Source organism: Sprattus sprattus, assembly GCF_963457725.1.
Source record: "Sprattus sprattus genome assembly, chromosome: 15".
NCBI lineage: Eukaryota > Metazoa > Chordata > Actinopteri > Clupeiformes > Clupeidae > Sprattus > Sprattus sprattus.
The window spans coordinates 16214627-16227456 of NC_137913.1; the positions used below are offsets into that span (position 1 = coordinate 16214627).

The following is a 12830-nucleotide window of genomic DNA, read 5'->3' on the forward strand; positions in this document are numbered from 1 at the left end:
AACAATAAAACGGTCTCAAGGCGCTTTACAGAGCCCAGAGCCTGAACCCCCCTGGAGAAAGGCGACATCCTATGCATATTAGTCAGTTGGCAGCTGCTTTTAGCACACTTAGTAGTAGGTTCAGTCCCTATGTAGTTATCTGATGGATATCTGTTTGTCTTCGTTGGACTTCATGATCAATTACTTTGCATCAAAGCTTAACGTCTGCAGTCTAGTGGGAGCCTCTTTCTATTTGTCTCTGTTACTCCTTCACTCGTTCACTGAAGTTGTATGTGGCATGAACTTTTTTGGCAGCTTCTGCCGTGATATGTTCACACATTTATCAGATATAATACAATAAAAAGAAAATATGAAATCTATTCTACATATTATATTATATTAAGTCTTATTTTACATCACATACTGGACCATATGGTCAGGTCATGGAGCGATGGAAAATTGCAGCCAATCACGCTCTCAGTAGAACAAATGATATGCAGCAGCCTGCTCCTCTGGCTGTGGAGGAGGTGTACCAGACGTTGATGGAACAGGTTAGAAAGGACTCAATGATGGCAGTGCAAAAGTGCACCATCATGGCCTTTGACAGGTTCAACGTCTTTGACAGCCTCAGGAAGTTCATCCTCTTTATTAGGCTCAGTTCAGACCTTAATGGCTGTATATTTAAAAAAAAAAAAAAAAAGATCATTTATATAGACCTGTATGTGACTTAACAGGAGTTGTTATACCCTGGTACCTACAAAAGCAATTCAGATCATAATATCAATACACGGTATTTCTAAAAGGACCTGTTGACATCTTTATACAATTAACTGCAAAGAGTTACAGAGTGCCATTATTGTGTTCCCTATATGCATGTATATATACCATACATACACATACAGCACAAACCATATTTAAAATACCCATGACAGCTGGTGAACAAAGAGTAAATTATTATTTTATGACTTTTTTCAGATTATACACATTTAGGTTATCTGTATTTTAAAAAGGCATTTCAAACCTTTTCCCCAGTTTTTTCCCTCCACCTTTACGTTTAGTTTACTTTTTGTAGCACATACAGTGTGTTAAATGAGCATTGTTGCTTCATTTTTGTCATTGTATAATTTAAAACCAATGAATGAACTTCGGCTTTTATTTTGAAAAATTGCCGGACATGAGGACATTTGTATTATTGTCGCTGGCTACACGCTGCTGGCCAAACATGGCATCCTACAGTCGAGTCGGGAGGTTGTGGAATATCTCTTCGTTAATAGCAAGACCGTGAGTTTCCCTTGATTGCCCCGAAGTTTTTCATAGAGCACATAGTCTTTCATAAAACAGTATTTACGAATCTAATTTTACTACTGGGGCCGTGAGTAGGTGCGTTTCATAATCCTGCCAGTGTAACGTTAAGCTAGCTGCAAGGTCTGACGCAGATTTGTCCTCAATTTAGACTTTCTTAGTCACCTGACGGCATAGCTAGCACCCTAATGGAGGGTAATGTCACTTTAGTAATATAAAAAGTAATAGGTTTTTATTTCCTAGCGCCATGTAAATTACTTGTATTATGTGTGTGTGTGTGTGTGTGTGTGTGTGTGTGTGTGTGTATGTATGTGTATTTGTGTATAGAATACCTCTACACAGTTGATGTAGCTACTTTACCTTTCTGTGTTGACTGACATCAGCTGTCTCCCTCGAGTTCTAGGCAAAAGTGTCAATACAACATCTACAATCCTGAATATTTTTACAGACACGTTGTTCGTAATTATGTTGCTGTACTGGGCAGACCCACAGCCAAAAAGGCAGTTAACGTTACAGGAAGGCTGCCACTGCCATCAGCCCCAAACCATTTATTTGGTAAGCAGTTTTCCTCTCGTGTTGTGTAACAGTGTTATCAGATCAAGAATCATCACCTGATTAACTCTTACTTTTGCCTTTCTTCCAGTGAGAAACATGTTCATACAGACCCAAGACACCCCAAACCCAAACAGTCTAAAGTTCCTGCCTGGTCGCATAGTGCTGGAGTCTGGGACGATGGATTTCGCTGGGCCTCGTGATGCATTTTGTTCTCCCCTGGCTAGGTGCTATGCATTACTGTCTTGCATGCATTTTTATTCAGTTGTTGACATACTCTGGCTTGACTACACACGCAGAGAGAGTAGGCATTATTTGAATTCACTCATCATTGATCTGAATATAACGTTCGCCATTTTACAGGCATCTGTTCAGAATTGATGGTGTCAAAGGCGTTTTCCTGGGTCCAGATTTCATAACAATAACCAAGGTAGGGACTGTATGAAATACAGTGCTATACAGTTTGGCCTTAGTAGCATTACGTGGATGCTACAGAAATGACTGATGCTCATGTTACTATTTCCATATGTTAGGCTGATGAGACTATGGAGTGGAAAGTAATCAAGCCTGATGTCTTTGCAACAATCATGGACTTCTTTACTACTGGACTTCCTGTGGTCAATGACGAGGCCACACCACAAGTAGATACAGGTTTGGGGCTTTTGTTTTCTCATCAGCTTTTTAGCAAACAAGGCTATTAGACTGACGTAGGACACCTTGAATGAATAGATCTAGCGCATATGTCAGTGTTTGAGTTACACTATGATCCTTCTCTAACAGCCCCATCAGATGATGATGATGAGGTAGTGGAAATGATAAAAGAACTTCTGGATACTCGTATCAGGTAAGTTGAAAAATAATCAGATCACACTAATGTCAGAATGAACTCTGTGACATTAGTGTGGATCTAAAAATTCAATTCAGTTTTATTTATAAAGCACCAAAATATCTAATATCAACCATTTTAAACCAGAAAGATGCAAACTATGTCTGCTTGTCTTTTGCCCCACAGGCCTACAGTGCAGGAAGACGGAGGTGACGTAGTGTATAGAGGCTTTGAAGATGGCATCGTGAAACTACAACTACAGGGCTCCTGCACCAGCTGTCCCAGTTCCATGGTCACTCTCAAGAGCGGCATCCAGAACATGCTCCAGTTCTACGTCCCAGAGGTGGAGGGAGTAGAGCAGGTAAGCTCCGTCAGGTGTTGTTCATTTCTTGCACGCCTACTTATCCTCTCAAAGCTGCTTGTTACTTTGATGATTTTGTGCTTTCATGCTTGCCATAGTTATGTTTTCCCCCATATGAATTACAGGTCTTTGATTTTGAAATTGACATTGGGGGGAATTTGATGATTTAGAATGGACTTTTATTTTGTTACCATTGCAATGAAGATTGAAACTGTAATCTGTTTTGTTGTGGTTCACTTGTGAACTCAGGAGTAGTCAGTGATTCAGTTAAAGGTTATTTTGGCTCTTAAATTCAAGAGATTGATTGACATGGCATAACAGGTTTTGTGGAAAGGGCTGAAGTTACCACAGTTAAAGTTATAAAAGTTTAATTACAGGGTTGTAGCATCTCACCCCAAATGTCTTTGTCTGTTTGCCTTTCAGGTGAAGGATGAGGAAGTGGAGCAGGGTGCCAAAGGCTGAACTCATGTTGACACATGAAAATGAAAGACATTCCTGCCACTCGCACTCAAGCAGCCATGTTTCTTCGCCTTTCCTCCCTCCCTCAATCCATCCCTCCCTGCCTCTGAGAGCTACATGCTACATATTTAAATAAGGGCGCTAGAAGATGGTCTCGTTAACAGCAGTGACTGCGACCAGTGTATTTATGTCATTGGTCTTTGCCGGAGTGTTTTGTAGGCCCAGGATTAGAAAGATATGGCTGGCCTGAAGATGTAGCAGACATGTATCGTCTTGCTATGCAACGGTCCTGCAGTGTTGTCCAGTCCTTTCTTCAGTTCCCCCCAACAAAGAATCTAAATGTTTTTACATCTGGTTTGCCTCAATGTATTTATTCTGAAACTATTTAATGCCACTCTTGGAAGTGGGTGTCATAAAATCTATTGAGCACTTTGCACAACGCAAGTCACAACGCACAAATTTACTCAAACTGTAGTTGAAGGAGAAGGTTGGTATGGAGTAGTTCAATGCAAATGACCAGGTGGGCTATTATAAGTAGAACAGATACAGTTTATTACTGAGTCAGAGGCAATTTACTCAAGTGTGACACATGAGGTTTATGTCAACATTGTCATTTTAAACTTATAAAAATTACATTTAAGTTAATGGCCGTGTATTTTAATATCAGAGAATAGGCCGTGTATCAGCAGTGAAAAACCAGATTCTTTGATTTCTGAACTTTCAAATAACATTAGATACCCATAACCTTGTACAGATTTTATGCTATTCAACAACTATCTTACACTAGCCTCACTGGTTGGTTGTTAAATTATGTCAGGATTAAACATTCTGATTTCCTAAATATCAGCTTTGTAGGCAGGCATTATAAGCGGGGTGCATTTAACTTAAATTATAAGTGGAATACTACTGTATGTAATTTCTGAGAGCAGCATACTGATAAGGAATAAACTGTATTTTAATTATCAATTTGTCAGCAAATTATTACTATTATAATTCTGTTTTATCTCTTAGCATGACAAACATAATGTAATATATTTGTAATTGCTATCTTGTGTGCGGAAAGAAATCAAAGTCTGATGGATTCGTCAGGTGGCATCAAACACCTTAGTGATTCTCAGGTAAATAATCTTCAAGGATTTTTCAGTTTGTAACAAAAAACACGTGAGTAAACTGATCACATGATTTCGTTCAAGCATGACGTCACGCAACCTCAAAACAATGCCATGAGGAGTTTAAATGTGTCAGATGAGGAACAGAGCGTTTTTTGGTTTGTCTGAATTTTAAACCAACCTCGAGTGTGAGTTTTACTTTTGGAAAAATCCCAGTCGATTGACGTTCCTAACATTAAGAAGGTGAGTCATACACATTTCAACAACTTTTCGTGTTGCTGTGATTTCAGCAAGCTGTATATCTTAGCCTATACGGATTTATTATGTAATTGCATTAATAGTTATTTACACGATCATATATTTACTAATCGCTCAGTACATATACTTACTTTTCAAATGGTTTCGCTTCCTCAGCCTGTACGGATTTGCTCCTTGGCTCAGATTAAATCTGTTCAACCACTTGTTTGTAGACATTATCCTGAAATGTGAAATTTTAATCAACTTAATTCTGCGTACTGAAGCAACGTGATACTTTGAGATAGATAACGTTATCTAATAGCATAAACAGTTCTTTACACGATCATATATTTTCTCATTGCTCAGTAAATATACCGTCTTTTCAAATGGTTTCGCTGCCTCATCCTACTGATTTGTTCCTTGGCTCCGATTAAATCTGTTCAATCTCTTGTTTGTAGACATCATCCTGAAGTAGGAAATTTTGATAAACTTAATCATGCGTATTGAAGCAACGTGCTACGTTTAGATAAAGTTATATTTGCACATTGCTCAGTAATATGCTTACTTTTCAAATGGTTTCGCTTCCTCAGTGGGTCATGTTCGCTGTTCCTCTCGCCCTGTTGCTTCTGCTTGACCAAGCGCTAGAGGGAGGCGCAGACCCGATTACCTGCTATGATGACTTGGGGAAAGCTGTTGACTGGTCAGTATAAGGACAAATAATGGGGAAGAAAATAATGCTGGTGCAAACAACATATTATAACTAACTGTTTAATAAAACAATAAATGCATAACTGCACAGTGTAAGGCTCCCCTGCATAATGGGTGCTCCATTGCAGGTTTTACATCTATAAACTCCCTCACCATGAGTCCCGTTTAGAGGGGTTGAAGTATCTTTTCATGAACAAAGTGAGTGGGGGATGGACAGATGGGAAGGTACTGGTGAACGACAGCGCAGGAGCCTTGGGAAGGACTGTTGGACAACTGTACACGGTCAGCAACGCTTCATGTCAAATACACACATATATCGCATTCAATATACCACACACTTAGTTTATTGATTGGACAGAACTATAAAAGCAACACATTTCATTATGTATTTGCAGTGTTTTCTGTGTTTGGCACTGTTTGTTCACTTAATCAATAACAATGGCAATTCCCCTGTTTTTGTAGAGCACTGAGCAGGGCTACATACTGTACAATGATCAGCCACCCACACCAGTGCCAGGGACTGGAAGAGCTGGGAATGTTGGCAGAAGTGGGGGTCATACCAAAGGTAAGGTTGGAGTCTTACCCTCAATTTTACAGCGAAAGCCAGAAAAAAGGACAGTTCTCTAAGTATAATTCATAATGGCTTTTGTCATGCATCATTTTTTTTAATATAGGCTGCACTTGGTTGTTCCTGCTTTCACATCCTCGTGAGAATTCAGTTTTATTTCCTTTCCTCAGGCGTTGTCTTATTTGACAAAAAGCAAGGGTATTGGTTGGTCCACAGCACACCACATTTTCCACCACCCAAAAAAGTTGGACAATTTTCGTACCCAGACACTGGAATTGTGAATGGTCAGAACTTCATCTGTGTCACCTACCCCTTGGATCGCTTCCAGACAATAGGTAAGGTTAGTTATATGAATCAGCTAGTTAGCTAGTCTCTATGTACTAATATTATATGAAGAGTTGGTCTAAAATAATCTGTGTGTTTTTTTTTTTTAATAAAACATCTGAAAACAGAATCCCTTGACAATGTTATTAATGCGAAATGCTAAGTAATACAACTATTGCCATTGATATGGATTAATATAAAATAAATGTGTTTAAGTGATCACTTATCTGAATGAAGACATTCTTTACTAACTCCCATCCGTTTTGCAAATATCTGTCTCTTTTAACAAAACAAAGGTAAAACATGGAATTGGGTGAATATTCTTATTTGTACTAGAACTAAAAGATGATTTGAATTGTGTGATTTGTTTTGTTCTTCTCAGGGGAACAGCTACAGATTAACCAGCCACACATCTTTGACTGTCATATTCCCGCTTCCCTCAGCTCCTCTGTACAATCCATGGTCCAGCTGTGTAAACAGAGCCAGCGAGAGAATGTCAGTCTTCTACACGATGCCTCCAAAATAACCAATCGCAGCATAGCACTCACGTCTTTGGGTGGGACCAAATTCATCAACTTTGCCAAAGGAGCATCCTTTGCAGATGGTAAATATGACCAATAACTACAGTGTAGGTTAAGAACATGCACGTTGGGAGGGGTGGCATGTTTAAGTGTCATGTATTAAATATTATTGTGGGCCCATTATGCTCTGACCAAACATGCATCATGCCACGGAGGTAGAAATGCTCATTAGCTGCTAGCTTTGTGAATTTATTTATTAATTGTATCTCTCAAGGTTGCACCTGGAATTCCAGGTGACTGACACCGAACATTGGATAGTTTACTTACTTTGTGATGCTCTTCAATAATCTTCTGCCTCGTCATTAAGTGTCTACTTCCTTTTCTTTCTGTCATGTAATAAGATCTCTATCACTCCTGGGTGGCCCCAGCTCTTCAGTCGGACCTGCTGGTTCAGTTCTGGCAGCGATCCACCGGGGTTCTGCCCTCAGACTGCTCCCCGAGCTGGAAGGTGTTGAATGTACAGCAGCTTGCCCCCGGGCAGAGGTTCACGTTCAAGGCTACAGAGGACCACTCCAAGTGGGCAGTCAGCACGAAGGCTGCGGCCGGAAGTGCAGGTGGCTGGGTCTGCGTGGGAGACATCAACCGCAATAAGGCAGAGGAGAAGAGAGGTGGAGGGACTGTGTGTCTCCAAGACCCCATTGTGTGGAAAGCCTACCGGACCTCAGCCCTGAAGTGTGCCTCCTGTAAGGGAGGCCAATGTGACTGTGTTACAGAGACAGGGAGATAGGGCAGCAAAGTTGCTTTTCAAGGGGAAAATAGTCCATTGTCATATGGCTCATATCAGAGGGTCATGTGCTTGGTTAAGGCATTTGCTCATTTTAAAATGTTAGTTTTAGATTTGTTTTTAACAATCAAGCAGTATTTTGGAATTTGAATGGTAGATTGTTTTGAAATGGCCTACAGCAGTCTCTGCTCATGCTTACAGAGCCAACCAATTATATAAGTTAAACATGAAAAGTTTACTGATGTGCAGGGTACACCAGTATTTTTTATATTTTTTATTTTTATAAATGATCTTGGATGTACAGATTGGAAATAAAAGTTTGCATTTATTGCTAGCCTACTGTTTTACAAATAAGTTACTAATATTATTATATGGCTGCTATCTATGTTGACAAAATACAAAATAGCAGGGTTTTTTTTTTACCGAAGGTACTGGCAAGGAGCCTATCTTTACCTGTATTTTGTTTCGACTGTAGAGACACAGGAGTAGATTGTGAGACTGAAGAGCGAGTGCTCGGATTTTGAAAGGGCTTGGCGCATGCTTGCGTATTTCCGTTTCGGGATTCTTCCGCGTACAGCCCAAACCATAGACAAAATCTGAAGCATAGTCGATGCTACCAACAAACCAACTCTGTCTAAATTCGCAGATTGTTCAGTATTCTGGAGTGCAAATATTGGGCCGCCACAAAGCTTTTCGTTGATAAAACAGTTGTTGTAACTCTCTGAAATGTTGGGGGTAACGCTTACCTGATCGAGTAGGCGATAGGCTCCCGTCATCCATCAACAATCAGGTATGGTTGTTTTCTTACAGACGACACCAGTAGCATGATAGCATGGTTGTCCATAAACTCACGAAGCTTACTGTCCATTAACAAAAGAAGGACAGTGTCAAAACGACACTTTGAAATCTCAAATGTAATTAGGTCTTTAACAATAAATAGTGTTGAGTGAGCAGAGATGGGACCCATGCTTACTGTGGTAACACGCTAGCAAATGTTATTTACGTAGACCCTGCCTGTTACTTCGTTGGCTAAATTTGTGAACACATTTGTGTTTCTACATACTGAAATGAACTAAGCCCAGCCAGTGTAGAAACTGGACGTCAGTACTAGTCTTTGTATGGTTCGGGTGCAGAACTGGATTTCCCAGATGACGAGAGAGAATGCATTTCAAGGCTGGTTGTCTTAAGTACCCTGGGAGCTTATTGTAAACACATTACCTCGAATCCTGTCTATCTATGCAGGTGTTCTCTTTCCACGTGTTTCTGTGGAGGAATTCACAGAAAACTCGCTTGCTTCATTTTCTTACAGTAGTGCTATTGAGTAACATCATTTTATCATCGCGGTGTTTTCTTTAACCACCATACCACTTATCGAAGGCGATCTGCTATGATAAAGAGCTCATTAACAAAGTTATGCAACTGAACTGTTTGCATAACTGTCACTACAGGTCTGACCGATAACTAGTAAGATGAATTCTAAGAAGTGCCATATGGGGGAGTGGGTGTGGTAGATCAAATGATGACCAGTGTTATGCAGTGATGGCAATTTGTACTTCTCTTTACTCATGTCATTCAAATACATCTAAAACAAGTTATATATTTAGGATAGGCAATTCTCCATTGATTGGACTGTGCATTCCAGATTACGTAGTGGGGACCTCCTCTGGTTGAAGGGAACCATGTTGGACCACACCGATCCAAGTCTCCCGCCCGAGGAGCGGGTGCGTGCCTTAACCAAAAAGGGGAGTGTGGTGGACGTCAACGAGAACGTGCCCGCTCGCCGCTACTTCCGCTCCGGCATGGAAATGATTCGGATGGCCCACACCTATGCTGAGGAAGGAAACACGGAGCGTGCTTTCATCCTTTACAATAAATACATCACGTAAGATTTGGGTTGTTGTTTGGGGGGGGATGCACAACAAAACCTGCATGTTAAGTCTCTTCTTAAAGTTCTTAAATTTAATTTTCATTTCTCCCCTGTAGGCTTTTCATTGAAAAGCTGCCAAAACATCCAGAGTATAAGACCACAGCTATTCCGGAGAAGAAGGACACTTTAAAGGTTCACATAACATGCAAAACCACTCTGACGGATGTACCCTGTTTTTTTATATGATACATGTGTGTTTGTGTTTTTCTTGTGTCTAATAAAAACAGCTCTTTAGTATGGCATCAGGAATTGTGTGATTTCTTATATGATGCATTTTGTCACCAAAACAGAAACTCAAGGAGGTTGCCTTCCCTCAAGCAGAAGAGCTGAAGAAACATATCATTAGGAGATATGAGAGGGAGTATGCTGAGTATCTTGTCAGAAAGGTAAACTCCTTCCCTGCCTATGCTCTACAACTATATTACAGCAGTTTGCCAGTATGTTCTACGTGCTGAGACTGCTTTTTAAACAAATTAGTCAATGCTTTTACCAACTTTGCCATATGAAGTCACTCCCCGAGACATTTCCCATCTTGGGCCATGTGTTGCGCACCAAGGCCTTGCTGTTTTCTGTGATTTTTTTATCTTGAAGGTCAGGGGGGAAAGAAAATGCAAGAGAAGTCCCCAGCGAAAAATCTGTAGAGAAGCGTAGAGAAGCATAGTTGTTGCAAGCAGACAAAAAAGACAAAATGTTTGTTTTGTGTGAGTGTGCTCTATATGGAGTTGGCATGAGGGGCGTTGTTACTGTGCTCTGTTCTGAAGCTCACCCTGGGTGTGTGTGTGTGTGTGTGTGTGTGGTCGTTTGCAGCAGGAGGAGGAGGAGGCCGTCATGTCCCAGAAGCTGTCGAGGCAGCAGGAGCTGGCGGTGGAGAGGCAGCGCGTGGCGGAGATGCAGCGGCGGCAGCGCGAGCAGGAGCAGTTTAGTGCCTTCGAGGATATGATCCGCTTGCAGGAGCTGGAGAAGGAGCGCAAGCGTGTCCTCCAGGAGTTCAACAACCCGGTTCCCAGTGCCCTCAACCCTGGCGGCCTGCTCATCCCCGGCATCGGGGGGCCACCTCTCCCCTCCCCACAGTCGCCTTCCCCGGCTCAGAGTTCTGTGTGCCCTAGCGCCAACCACTCCAGTGAACCTGCCCGGACACCTGTATCGCCTCCTGCTTTTGACCGTTCGCTCAAGCCAGGATCCCTGATCTCACCTAGCAACAGTAAAGCATTTGATTCACTGTTCTTGAGTCTCTTCTTAGGTTTCTTTGTAAAGTCTGTGTTGAATGCCACTTGTGGATACTAGAGATCCATGTGAATTTTCCTATGTGAATTTTAAGCTAATCAATATAGAGCCAATGAAGCTTCTGATATTTTGTTGACTTCTTTTGCACATGAATTTAATTTTTATTTTCTGTGTTACAGGCATCATGGTCGATGGGCTGAGGCAACTGGCTGTGCCGGCTGAGCTTTGTAGCAACTTCCTGAGAATGGCCAATGCCAACACTATCAGATCAGTGGAGACCTGTGGGATTCTCTGTGGCAAATTGGTACATCATAGAAACCTTAATGTGCTTCTACAGACTCTAGGCATGAAGCACAGTGATGAAATGTATATCTGAAACACACATATTTGTTGTCTTAGCTTGTGTTACGTCTGTTGTCTACAGTTTGTTGTCTACAGTTTAAAATCCTTCCACAGTAGCTGTTCATTAATAGTACACTGACGTGTTCAAACATTGTGACTGTTTGTCCTAGACCAGGAATGCTTTCACTATTACCCATGTGATCGTGCCAAAGCAGTGTGGCGGCCCAGACTACTGTGACACTGAGAATGAAGAGGAGCTCTTCCTGGTCCAGGGAGAGTATGACCTCATCACTCTGGGCTGGATTCATGTGAGTAAATGCTGGTGGTGGTTGTGCATACATGCCAAATGATACAAATTTGAAAAAAAATAAAAGTTCCTGTTTAGCACGATGTTGTTTTTGATGTGTATCTAGTTACTGGTTTCTAAATTGGTTCTTCAGAACCATCACCACAACACTCAACACCCTAAAAATATATCTATGGATACGACTATCTATTATTAAGTATATCACTGAAGAGAAAACATGATTGCATTTGAGGTTGAAGTGTGCTTTGCATGCGATTCTGAATTTCATGTTTCGTAGACGCACCCTACACAGACGGCGTTCCTATCCAGCGTTGACCTTCACACACACTGCTCCTACCAACTAATGCTGCCAGAGGCCATCGCTATTGTGTGCTCCCCAAAGTTCAACGAGTGAGTCCCAACAGAGGACCTGGGCATTCATGTACAATAGAAACATTTAAGCCATTTTGATTGAAAACAATTAAACCTCAATATTCCGTTTGATCGTGACACTGCCTGACTTGATTTTCTGGCAGGACGGGATTCTTCAGTCTGACAGACCATGGAATGGAGGAGATCGCTACCTGTAAACAAAAGGGCTTCCATCCACACTCCAAACATCCTCCTCTCTTTGCTGTGAGTGTCACTACCTCTTCAAACTATGATTTCCCCCCTGATATAACCCCATGAATTCCAGTGTTAAATACATTGTAGTCTAAATTAGTTTATTGGACATTAAATTGATGCAAGGATGTGCACTTCGTTGAATTTAAAAAGTACATTCTTCCATCTTTATCTTTGCCATGACAGGAGGGAAGCCATATCGTTATCACAGATGCCACAGTCACAATGCTGGACCTACGATGAAGTGTGATCACATACAAGATATGGTGCAATGAAGTGGATATCAATCCCTCTTTTACTTTATATTCTCTTACTTTCGGTGGCAACTAGCACTCCAAGAACCTGGATGGGGAGATGATTTAAGCCAAAACCAGAGAGCTTTGGAGTGTAATTAGGGAAAGGACTTCTATGGGCATATCAGCTAGTCAGTCTGAAGTTTAAGAAAGTAAATAAAAATCCTTTAAATGTTGTCTACTGGGAGCTCAGGGATGGACACTTAACCTCAGAATACTCGTTATCTCATTAGGATTGTATCACTGTATAGTTCCGTTACTGACCCTCCTGTCTTTTACTCATCTTTATTTATAATCCGTGAATGGTTCCTCACCAGTTGTTGCTAAACTATTAAACGAGAGAAGTGATATTTTTCAAAGAATGGTAAGTTCTCACAAAGTGCCTTCTTCATTCTGGTCATTCA

General features: G+C 41.1%; 3 protein-coding genes across 5 annotated transcripts; all 3 read left to right on the top strand.

Moving 5' to 3' along the window:
* Positions 1–1153: 1153 nt before the first annotated feature.
* Positions 1154–4445, top strand: nfu1 (NFU1 iron-sulfur cluster scaffold homolog; the record flags this gene model as incomplete). Of its 2 annotated transcripts, none has more annotated exons than XM_080852123.1 (8): positions 1154–1260; positions 1730–1836; positions 1925–2060; positions 2197–2263; positions 2367–2484; positions 2614–2677; positions 2846–3020; positions 3444–4445. In XM_080852123.1, 8 exons carry the CDS (start codon positions 1154–1156, stop codon positions 3480–3482), a joined length of 813 nt encoding a protein of 270 aa, XP_080708249.1. In that variant the 3' UTR covers positions 3483–4445. The 2 variants fall into 2 exon arrangements, with proteins under 2 accessions (XP_080708249.1, XP_080708250.1); XM_080852124.1 differs by having other exon boundaries at positions 1191–1260; positions 1685–1836.
* Positions 4446–4753: 308 nt separating this feature from the next.
* LOC308376473 (deoxyribonuclease-2-alpha-like) lies at positions 4754–7961 on the top strand. Its single transcript, XM_080852825.1, has 7 exons — positions 4754–4831; positions 5416–5525; positions 5662–5815; positions 5996–6098; positions 6272–6436; positions 6808–7029; positions 7348–7961. Exons 2-7 carry the CDS (start codon positions 5422–5424, stop codon positions 7731–7733), a joined length of 1134 nt encoding a protein of 377 aa, XP_080708951.1. The 5' UTR covers positions 4754–4831; positions 5416–5421; the 3' UTR covers positions 7734–7961.
* A 375-nt stretch (positions 7962–8336) lies between these two features.
* Positions 8337–12782, top strand: stambpb (STAM binding protein b). Of its 2 annotated transcripts, XM_080852156.1 has the most exons (10): positions 8337–8520; positions 9373–9612; positions 9714–9789; positions 9948–10043; positions 10465–10858; positions 11061–11185; positions 11394–11531; positions 11808–11920; positions 12046–12145; positions 12320–12782. In XM_080852156.1, the coding sequence occupies exons 2-10, from the start codon at positions 9410–9412 to the stop codon at positions 12374–12376; spliced, it is 1302 nt and encodes a 433-aa protein (XP_080708282.1). In that variant the 5' UTR covers positions 8337–8520; positions 9373–9409; the 3' UTR covers positions 12377–12782. The 2 variants fall into 2 exon arrangements, with proteins under 2 accessions (XP_080708282.1, XP_080708283.1); XM_080852157.1 differs by lacking the exons at positions 8337–8520; positions 9373–9612 and having other exon boundaries at positions 9785–9848.
* Positions 12783–12830: the final 48 nt, after the last annotated feature.

Bases quoted from the DNA above. Each gene is read 5' to 3' on its own strand.
- LOC308376473 (XM_080852825.1), top strand. From the start codon at position 5,422: ATGTTCGCTGTTCCTCTCGCCCTGTTGCTTCTGCTTGACCAAGCGCTA. The intron at 5,526-5,661 runs GTCAGTATAAGG...GCTCCATTGCAG, and splicing joins TTGGGGAAAGCTGTTGACTG to GTTTTACATCTATAAACTCC. The intron at 7,030-7,347 runs GTAAATATGACC...TCATGTAATAAG, and splicing joins AGGAGCATCCTTTGCAGATG to ATCTCTATCACTCCTGGGTG.
- stambpb (XM_080852156.1), top strand. From the start codon at position 9,410: ATGTTGGACCACACCGATCCAAGTCTCCCGCCCGAGGAGCGGGTGCGT. The intron at 10,859-11,060 runs GTAAAGCATTTG...TCTGTGTTACAG, and splicing joins CCTGATCTCACCTAGCAACA to GCATCATGGTCGATGGGCTG. The intron at 11,186-11,393 runs GTACATCATAGA...TGTTTGTCCTAG, and splicing joins GGATTCTCTGTGGCAAATTG to ACCAGGAATGCTTTCACTAT.